A 10,898-nucleotide genomic window follows, 5' to 3' on the forward strand; every position below is an offset into this window, starting at 1 on the left:
CAACGTGAGCAAAGTTGCATTAGTACCAGAAAGAAAAGTATTAAAATAAGGTGGAATATTGGGAGAATGAAGTCAATACAAGACAGAAGTTATGCGACTGGGACGTAATGACAAAAAAACACTATTTTTGAAAAAGGACACAGTTGTGATTTGTTATGATTTTTCGTCATTGCAAGAAGACAATTTGACTTTCTTAAAAAAAAAAAAATTATGTAGTAAACAAAAGTAAAAATCTTGGAGTAATTTTATAAGGACAAATATTTTTTCATCATCCAACATTCTGTTTTTGTTTACTTTGTAGCCAGTTCAGTTTTAGTTTTGTTCTGCATAGCCTTCCCTAAGCTTCAATGCCTTTTCTTAGGGGCACTCACCTTTTGTTTATTTTTGGTTAAAGCATTAGACACCTTTTTACCTGCACACTGCCTCCCGCTGTTTCCCCACATCTACAAAGCAATTAGCTGCCACCTACTGATATGGAAGAGTATTACACGGTTACTCTGCCCAGCTCTAGACAGCACAGACACTCAACAACAACACATCATTTGCAGACTACCGAGGATGTCGTTGTGGCTTGTGCAGTCCTTTGAGACACTCGGAGATTTAGGGCTGTATAAATAAACATTGATTATATAATATAATATTATATAATATTATGTAATCACACTCCTCAGCCTTCCCGGTAAGGTCTATTCAGGTGTACTGGAGAGGAGGCTACGCCGGATAGTCCAACCTCGGATTCAGGAGGAACAGTGTGGTTTTCGTCCTGGTCGTGGAACTGTGGACCAGCTCTATACTCTCGGCAGGGTCCTTGAGGGTGCATGGGAGTTTGCCCAACCAGTCTACATGTGCTTTGTGGACTTGGAGAAGGCATTGGACCGTGTCCCTCGGGAAGTCCTGTGGGGAGTGCTCAGAGAGTATGGGGTATCGGACTGTCTGATTGTGGGGGTCCGCTCCCTGTATGATCAGTGTCAGAACTTGGTCCGCATTGCCGGCAGTAAGTCGGACACGTTTCCAGTGAGGGTTGGACTCCGCCAAGGCTGCCCTTTGTCACCCATTCTGTTCATAACTTTTATGGACAGAATTTCTAGGCGCAGTCAAGGCGTTGAGGGGATCTGGTTTGGTGGCTGCAGGATTAGGTCTCTGCTTTTTAAACATGTGGTCCTGATGGCTTCATCTGGCCAGGATCTTCAGCTCTCACTGGATCGGTTCGCAGCCGAGTGTGAAGCGACTGGGATGAGAATCAGCACCTCCAAGTCCGAGTCCATGGTTCTCGCCCGGAAAAGGGTGGAGTGCCATCTCCGGGTTGGGGAGGAGATATTGCCCCAAGTGGAGGAGTTCAAGTACCTGGGAGTCTTGTTCACGAGTGAGGGAAGAGTGGATGGTGAGATCGACAGGTGTATCGGTGCGGCGTCTTCAGTAATGCGGACGCTGTATCGATCCGTTGTGGTGAAGAAGGAGCTGAGCCAGAAGGCAAAGCTCCTGATTTACCGGTCGATCTACGTTCCCGTCCTCACCTATGGTCATGAGCTTTGGGTCATGACCGAAAAGACAAGATCACGGGTACAAGCGGCCCAAATGAGTTTCCTCCGCAGAGTGGCGGGTCTCTCCCTTAGAGATAGGGTGAGAAGCTCTGTCATCCGGGGGGAGCTCAAAGTAAAGCCGCTGCTCCTCCACATGGAGAGGAGCCAGATGAGGTGGTTCGGGCATCTGGTCAGGATGCCACCCGAACGCCTCCCTAGGAAGGTGTTTCGGGCATGTCCGACCGGTAGGAGGCCACGGGGAAGACCCAGGACACGCTGGGAAGACTATCTCTCCCAGCTGGCCTGGGAACGCCTCGGGGTCCCCCGGGAGGATCTGGACAAAGTGGCTGGGGAGAGGGAAGTCTGGGCTTCCCTGCTTAGGCTGCTGCCCCCGCGACCCGACCTCGGATAAGCGGAAGAAGATGGATGGATAATAATAATATTTTTAACCAAATAGGTGAAATTAGATCATCTCCCACGGCACACCAGACTGTATCTCATGGCACACTAGTGTGCCACGGCACAGTGGTTGAAAAACACTGGTTTACACAACGTGCGTTACACTACGTAATATGTCCGTGTGGAAACTCATTCGGTACACCTCGGAACCGAACCAAAACCCCTGTATGGAAAGGGTTCAATTCAAATAGATGTAGCGTTACAGCCCTAGTGTGTGCACATTTCAAAAGAAACAAAAGCCATTTTCCAACTATCATTCTTTATTTCCATCAATATCAAAAAGTGCTGGTGAAAAAAGAACCTCAATAAATTCTCAAAATTCATATTAACAAAAAAAAAAAAAAAAAACCCAAAAAGCCTAAAATAACTTATGGTACAATCAAAAAATGTACATTTCTTAAAAATCTGAACAGTATTTTAGCCACCAACATGAGAATAAACTGACAGTTGGCCAGATGGAGGTAGGTTGTCACCATGCTAAAAAAACAACAAAAAAACCTCAAGCCTGCCCGTCTGGTCCTGACCTCGGCTTGGACGACACTCGCCGCCGCCATGGAGGGGACTTTCGAGGCGAGGCGAGAACTCCCTGGAAGACCAGCCGAGTCCCGACCAGACGGCAGAAAAAAAGTCCTGAAAAAAGTCGAACTCCCGGCAAACAAACGTTACGCTTTTAAGAACCGGCTCGTGAACATCAGGAAACGCAGAAGGACTTCCTGTGCGAGCAGGGAATGTGGGAACATGATATTTGATACCTCGGCTCGTGTTTGCGTGGGGAAACGTCCGAGCGACGGGAAGAAGATGAAAAGGTGAGTGTCACAGTGTTCCTCCCGGCAGGACCTGAAGGTGTCGTCAGGACACCGGCGGGAGGCGTCGGAGGAAACAATCTAAACTTTGGCAGAGTTCCAACTGACGGCTGGAAGAGGAACTAAACGTGCAGCATCATATCAAAGCTGGAGGGATGGTTGGTTGCTATGGCTACAGACATGTGTTCAAAAGGGAGCTTGTGTCAGCAGTCAAGGCGTTATGTCATCCAATAGTCTTTGTCCCTTTACACAAGCCCCGCCCCCTGTGCTCCATTACCGGCGGAGCTGCTCCAGTCTGGCTTTGAGCGCCTCCTGCTTGGCGCGGAGTTTGTCCCGCTGGGTCTGCAGGGTGAAGGCGTGGTCCTCCAGGCCGTAGATGCAGTCCCTGGCCTTCTTCAGGATCACCACCTTGGACGCCTTGTCGTTGTGCGACAGCTCGGGCACGTTGTCGCGCAGACGCACAAAGCAGTTTTTCAGCTCGTTGCGCCGCTGGCGCTCCATCACGTTGTGTGTCCGCCGCCGCTCCTCCTCGTCCTCCGTCTCCGCGGAGCTCCGGGACGAGTGGTGGTGGTGATGGTGGTGGTGTTCGTGGTAGCGGGAGGAGTGGGGGGGCCGTGAGAGTCTGTCGGCGGCTCGCGAGCGCTTGCTGGATGAGCAGGGGGGCGGCGACGCCGGGCGCGGCGCCGCATAGTTGTGCTGCTGCTGGATCTCCAAATGGTGGCGCTGGAGAGCCCGCTGCTCCTCGTCCTGCTTCTGCTGGCGGGCCGAGAGTTCTGCAGAAGGTCTGGATGGGCAGCGACCCACCGTCACTACGTCAATCTCCTCCTCTGTGGGACACAATCACACGTTAGTGACCTTTGACACCAGTGATTTCCACTTCATTAAAGTACACTTTTATTTTCCTACATTCAAACACAGTGTTACTGTTCAAACTGGTGACCCAAAATATCAAATATACTTTCTAATTAAAATCTGCCTTGTTTTTAATGAATACTTAGGTCTACTACACTACTGTATTTAATGTTGTCATTATGGTGGTACTTAATGAATACTTAGATCTACTACGCTACTGTATTTTAATGTTGTCATTATGGTGGTACTTAATGAATACTTAGGTCTACTACACTACTGTATTTAATGTTGTCATTATGGTGGTACTTAATGAATACTTAGGTCTACTACACTACTGTATTTAATGTTGTCATTATGGTGGTACTTAATGAATACTTAGGTCTACTACACTACTGTATTTAATGTTGTTATTATGGTGGTACTTAATGAATACTTAGGTCTACTACACTACTGTATTTAATGTTGTCATTATGGTGGTACTTAATGAATACTTAGATCTACTACGCTACTGTATTTTAATGTTGTCATTATGGTGGTACTTAATGAATACTTAGGTCTACTACACTACTGTATTTAATGTTGTCATTATGGTGGTACTTAATGAATACTTAGGTCTACTACACTACTGTATTTAATGTTGTCATTATGGTGGTACTTAATGAATACTTAGGTCTACTACACTACTGTATTTAATGTTGTCATTATGGTGGTACTTAATGAATACTTAGGCCTACTACACTACTGTATTTAATGTTGTCATTATGGTGGTACTTAATGAATACTTAGGTCTACTACACTACTGTATTTAATGTTGTCATTATGGTGGTACTTAATGAATACTTAGGTCTACTACACTACTGTATTTAATGTTGTCATTATGGTGGTACTTAATGAATACTTAGGTCTACTACACTACTGTATTTAATGTTGTTATTATGGTGGTACTTAATGAATACTTAGGCCTACTACACTACTGTATTTAATGTTGTCATTATGGTGGTACTTAATGAATACTTAGGTCTACTACACTACTGTATTTAATGTTGTCATTATGGTGGTACTTAATGAATACTTAGGTCTACTACACTACTGTATTTAATGTTGTCATTATGGTGGTACTTAATGAATACTTAGGCCTACTACACTACTGTATTTAATGTTGTCATTATGGTGGTACTTAATGAATACTTAGGTCTACTACACTACTGTATTTAATGTTGTCATTATGGTGGTACTTAATGAATACTTAGGCCTACTACACTACTGTATTTAATGTTGTCATTATGGTGGTACTTGGAGAGTCAAGTTGGGTTTGGGAACCACATTAGTAACAACTTCCTCTAAAGTGAACATTGTAACACTCTGACTTAAAGCTAACATAAAAGTCATGGATATTATACACACAAGTACAAGTATTTCCTTCTAGAATTAAAAAGGTAAAAAAAGAGCCATAAACAAACAAAACAAGGTCACCACTTCCTGTGTGGTCAACGGCCAGCAGCTAAACTGTGTCATTAGGAGCTAATGGCAGTGGAAACAGCACATGGGGCCAATGTTACACACACACACACACACACGCACACGCACACGCACACGCACACGCACACGCACACGCACACGCACACACACACAAAGAGCATTTTACACATCTGCAGCGAACGGTCAGATAAGCAAAGTTCAAAGGTCAACGTGGGCTCAACTCAATTAAACATTAACCACTATGTCCGTTAGGCCGCTCTGAACCGCGCTTGGTCTCACCTGAGTCGCTGGACGAGTACGCGGACAGCTCGCCGCCGGTGGAGCCGTAGTCCGACGTGGTCTCGCTGGGCTCCTGCGTCTCCATCAGGTTCTGACAGTCCAGCGTGGAGCCGGCCAGCCCCTCGAAGATGGTGGTGTCGATATCCGACAGCAGCGGGCTGGAGCCCAGCATGGAGGACGCCAGCTTCTCCTCCAGGATCTTGTCCGAGGCCAAGCACTGCCACAGGCCGTCCTCGCCACTCTCCTCCGGGGTCGCCCCGTCTTTTTGCGGGGCCCCGGAGTGGAAGAAGGCGCAGTTCCAGTTGAGCTGCATGTCGTGGTCCTCCAGCAGGATGTCCGAGACGTAGCTCAGCTGGTCGCCCTTGGAGAGGGGCTTGCTGTCGCCCCCCGGGCCCGTCTTCATCGGGGGCGACTGCGGGGGCGTGGGGAGGGACTGGAGGTCCTTCATCAAACTTTGGCAGAACTCGTCGTCAAAGAACAGGGGGTCCGAGTAAAGCCAGTCTTGCGACTGACCAAAGCTCTGCAACATGTTCAATCGCAGAGTCTGCCCAGGAAGAAATCAATGAAGTAGTTAGCCATCTGAAGTCCTTTGATAAAGCACTCACCCCCCCCAGATTGATGCCTTTTATATGTGCTTTACATCAAGGTAGCCCCGCCCACTCCTTTCAACAACCCCCCCACTTCTCCCCATGACATCACAGCAACAGCTGGAGGTGCAGAACACCTCTTTGACAAATTCAAAGAAAGTTCTTGATCGAAATATTTGACTTGTATGGAAATGGGTAAAAAATGTATTTTGTTTAAGTAGGAGGACAAAAAACACAAACATTCCTAATTGTTAGAAAGCCCACGGTTTATATTAAACATGCTTCACGGTATTTGGTGAGCGCTGTTTTGTCCTACTAAATTCAGTGTCCCATGAACTCACCGTCAGTTTGTTTACATGTACAACTTTCTCCGACGCTGCCACAGAAAGGCAGGTTTAATTTCACTCAATCTTTGTCTCATTTTGTCCACCAAACGTTTTATACTGTGCGTGAATGCACAAAGGTGAGCGTTGTTGATGTTATTTGTGTGGAATGCTAATCAGGAATATATACACTGCATGAGTGCAAGCTAATCCATGCTAACATGCTATTTAGGCTAGCTGCATGTACACAGTGCATCATCATGCCTCGTTTGTAGCTATTTAATGTCCTTTACTTATGTCCTCTGTGTAAGTAGTTTATTTTTTGTTTCATGACACATTCTCTGTATGCATTATTGGCTACATTTCTGATAGTTGCTTGTCTGCCATGTTGTTCCAGACCACAGCAAACGTTACACAGAGGACATAATGCTGGGTAAGTAGTTTGTTCTTGTTTCATGACACCTTCTCTGTATGCATTATTGGCTACATTTATGATAATTGTTTGTCTGCCACGTTGTTCCAGACCACCGCAAACGTCATCACGTTGTCCCAGACAACAGCAAATGTTACCCAGCATTATGTCCTCTGTGTACGTAGTTTATTTTTTGTTTCATGACACATTCTCTGTATGCATTATTGGCTACATTTCTGATGTTTGTCTGCCACGTTGTTCCAGACCACAGCAAACGTTACACAGATGACATAATGCTGGAAAAAAGTTTGCTGTGGTCTGGAACAACGTGGCAGACAAACAACTATCAGAAATGTAGCCAATAATGCATACAGAGAATGTGCCATGAAACAAAAATAAACTACGTACACAGATGTCATAATGCTGGGTAATGTTTGCTGTGGTCTGGAACAATGTTGTTCCAGGCCACAGCAAACGTTACCCAGCATTATGTCCTCTTGTCTATGTAGTTTATTGTTGTTTCATGACACATTCTCTGTACGCATTATTGGCTACATTTCTGATGTTTGTCTGCTTGTTCCAGACCACAGCAAACGTTACACAGATGACATAATGCTGGAAAAAAGTTTGCTGTGGTCTGGAACAACGTGGCAGACAAACAACTATCAGAAATGTAGCCAATAATACATACAGAGAATGTGCCATGAAACAAAAATAAACTACGTACACAGATGTCATAATGCTGGGTAATGTTTGCTGTGGTCTGGAACAATGTTGTTCCAGGCCACAGCAAACGTTACCCAGCATTATGTCCTCTTGTCTATGTAGTTTATTGTTGTTTCATGACACATTCTCTGTATGCATTATTGGCTACATTTCTGATGTTTGTCTGCCACGTTGTTCCAGACCACAGCAAACGTTACCCAGCTTGCAAAGATTGTAATCAATCCATTAGAAGACGGCCTCAGACACACACATCTATACATATGGTCATTTCCACTTGACGTCCCCCCCACTCAAAGTAGACGCAAGATTTAGCGCAGCAGGGCGTGGGGGCCGCTGTCATAAACCACATGGTGCGTTCAAGTGCAGCAGGTCCGGCTGCGGAACAAAGCCACACTGTGCGCCGGTCCGAGGAGTTAAAAGCACGGCTTTATGGGCGCAGACACACATGCGCCCTTTTTAAAGTCGGCTACATTCCACGCGTGGACCATTTTCCCACCGGGCCGGTCTACTTTCAGGGCAGTGCGCAGTTTGCGTAAAAATAAGGCGAAACGTTACGCAGGGCGGAAGTGCTTGAAAGCCGCCTTTGAAGCCAACGTTACACATTGAATACTACACGTTACACATTGAATACTACACGTTACACATTGAATAATACACGTTACGCATTGAATACTACACGTTGCACATTGCATACAACGCAGTGCAGCCGGCATTTAAAAAAAAAAAAGCCCACGCAAGTTACGAGCGTGGAGCCGCCACGCGTGGGTTTTACTACTAAACACATGTTAGCTAGCTTGCTAGCTAAAGACACGTTGGAGGGAAAAAAATAAAAAAGCAGCGTTCTTACCGGCAGTTGACACGAGAGAACAAAGAGGACGCGGTTGGTGGAAGTGAGCAAAGTGTCCCGAGGAGGTCCACTTAAAAGTCCACGGTGAGGGTGAGGGCGTACTTGGCGTGGACTTTCCTGCGTGTAAACTTGAGGCGGGAACAAGGCAGCATGGTGCGCGTGTCCTAGCTCACCAAAAAGTGGGTGTGGTCAGCATGGCCGCGGCGCTTTTATACGCCCGTCTCGCCGGTGTGTCCCTACGCGGAGGAAAAAAAAAAAAAAACGCGCGAAAACGTCCAAACCGCCAGCAAGCACTCCCCTTCCGTGGGACCTGGCGATTATTCCACGTCCTCGCTCGCTCTCTCGAAAAAGCCCGCTCGGGAAACGCGGCGGTGGAGGCGCGCGTTTGTACTCGGCGGCGCAAAGAGGGGTCTACTTCGCCTGGGCCAGGCGGATTGGTATGAGCGAAGGGTGGTTTCCAGGAAAAGGATGGCGGTAAAAGTAGTGAGCACAATCCCACACGTGGATAGAGAGGAGAAGCCGGGTGTCTCTCTGCCTGTCTGTCGCCCCACGCCGCCTGTCTCGCGCTCACCCGTCTGTCTGACCCCTGAAAGCCTGGAATTGATATTTAAACATTAATTCATCTTTCCTGACTAAATGTTCTGTCCGTTTTTGACGTCATAAATACACACTTTTAAACTTCAATAGTCTCTAATAATCCAAAATGTCCGACAATATCGACCTGCCGATATCATCGGCCGATAAATGCTTTACAATGTAATATCGGGAATTATCGGTATCGTTTTTTAAAATTATCGGTATCTTTTTTTCTTTTTTTTCTTTTTTTTGTGAAATCAACATAAACAACACAAGATACACTTACAATTAGTGCACCAACCCAAAAAAACTCCCTCCCCCATTTACTCATTCACACAAAAGGGTTGTTTCTTTCTGTTATTAATATTGTGGTTCCTACATTATATATCAATATATATCAATACAGTCTGCACATGATTGTGCGTGCTGCTGCTCCACTAATAGTACTAACCTTTAACACTTCATTTTACTCATTTTCATTCATTATTAGTTTCTATGTAGCTGTTTTTATATTGTTTTACTTTCTTTTTTATTCAAGAAAATGTTTTTAATTTATTTATCTTATTTTATTTAATTTTTTTAAAAAGGACCTTATCTTCACCATACCTGGTTGTCCAAATTAGGCATAATAATGTGTTAATTCCACGACTGTATATATCGGTATCGGTATGGGTAATTAAGAGTTGGACAATATCGGAATATCGGATATCGGCAAAAAGCCATTATCGGACATCCCTATAAAAAACGTTTTTGTTTAAAAAAACAAACAAAAAAACCTTAAATATCTGCTTGACTTGTAATTTAAAAGCAATTTATCTATCAAATCGTACACAGTAAAAATGGCAACAGACATCCATCCATCCATCCATTTTCTACCGCTTATTCCCTTTGGGGTCGCGGGGGGCGCTGGAGCCTATCTCAGCTACAATCGGGCGGAAGGCGGGGTACACCCTGGACAAGTCGCCACCTCATCGCAGGGCCAACACAGATAGACAGACAACATTCACACTCACATCCACACACTAGGGACCATTTAGTGTTGCCAATCAACTTATCCCCAGGTGCATGTCTTTGGAAGTGGGAGGAAGCCGGAGTACCCGGAGGGAACCCACGCAGTCACGGGGAGAACATGCAAACTCCACACAGAAAGATCCCGAGCCCGGGATTGAACCCAAGACTACTCAGGACCTTCGTATTGTGAGGCAGATGCACTACATATTACGGTAAAATTCTGGCATTTTTTTTTTTTACCTTAAAATCGTTTTCAATCATATTTATTTTTATATTGGTTTTATGTTTATTTATTTTTTGTTTTTATTCAGTCATTAGTGGAGCTAAGGATAATATTTGAATATTGTTTTTAATATTGTTTTTTTTTTATATTGTTGTGCAGCACTTTGGAAACATTTTTGTTGTTTAAATGTGCTATATAAATAGAGTGGATTGGATTAAAAACAACCTTACTGCATTTCCACTTTGGCAGTGGTTCTCCAACTTTTTACATCGAGTATCAGCATAATGACCAACTTTAAGACACAGTAGCATAGTAGGCCTATGTATTCATTAAAAACAAGACAGAGGTTTCATTTAACAAGTGTATTTAAACGTTTTGGTTTTATTATATATAAATAATAAAACCATATTTTATTATATATATATATAAGGAGTTTGCATGTTCTCTCCGTGACTGCGTGGGTTCCCTCCGGGTACTCCGGCTTCCTCCCACCTCCAAAGATATGCACCTGGGGATAGGCCCCTCCCACCTCCAAACACATGCACCTGGGGATAGGCCCCTCCCACCTCCAAAGACATGCACCTGGGGATAGGTTGATTGGCAACACTAAATGGTCCCTAGTGTGTGAATGTGAGTGTGAATGTTGTCTGTCTATCTGTGTTGGCCCTGTGATGAGGTGGCGACTTGTCCAGGGTGTACACCGCCTTCCGCCCGATTGTAGCTGAGATAGGCTCCAGCGCCCCCCGCGACCCCGAAGAGATTAAGCAGTAGAGAATGGATGGATGGATGGTTTTATTATTA

The 10,898-nt window shown here is 45.1% G+C and overlaps 1 protein-coding gene across 1 annotated transcript; it reads right to left on the reverse strand.

Annotated features, from left to right (window-relative positions):
* Nucleotides 1–2,232: 2,232 nt before the first annotated feature.
* On the reverse strand, nt 2,233–8,469 carry mych (myelocytomatosis oncogene homolog). The gene is made up of 3 exons (XM_061977604.2): nt 8,288–8,469; nt 5,393–5,936; nt 2,233–3,609 (listed from the first exon to the last, which is right to left on the reverse strand). The coding sequence occupies exons 2-3, from the start codon at nt 5,919–5,921 to the stop codon at nt 3,056–3,058; spliced, it is 1,083 nt and encodes a 360-aa protein (XP_061833588.1). The 5' UTR covers nt 5,922–5,936; nt 8,288–8,469; the 3' UTR covers nt 2,233–3,055.
* Between the last annotated feature and the right edge of the window lie 2,429 nt (nt 8,470–10,898).

Source organism: Nerophis lumbriciformis, linkage group LG18, assembly GCF_033978685.3.
Source record: "Nerophis lumbriciformis linkage group LG18, RoL_Nlum_v2.1, whole genome shotgun sequence".
Classification (NCBI taxonomy): Eukaryota; Metazoa; Chordata; class Actinopteri; order Syngnathiformes; family Syngnathidae; genus Nerophis; species Nerophis lumbriciformis.

What these genes read in the sequence shown, in the direction of transcription:
- mych (XM_061977604.2), bottom strand. Translation starts at nt 5,921, where the DNA reads ATGTTGCAGAGCTTTGGTCAGTCGCAAGACTGGCTTTACTCGGACCCC. An exon ending in GTACTCGTCCAGCGACTCAG is followed by an intron (nt 3,610 to 5,392) that starts GTGAGACCAAGC and finishes TGTGTCCCACAG; the next exon opens with AGGAGGAGATTGACGTAGTG.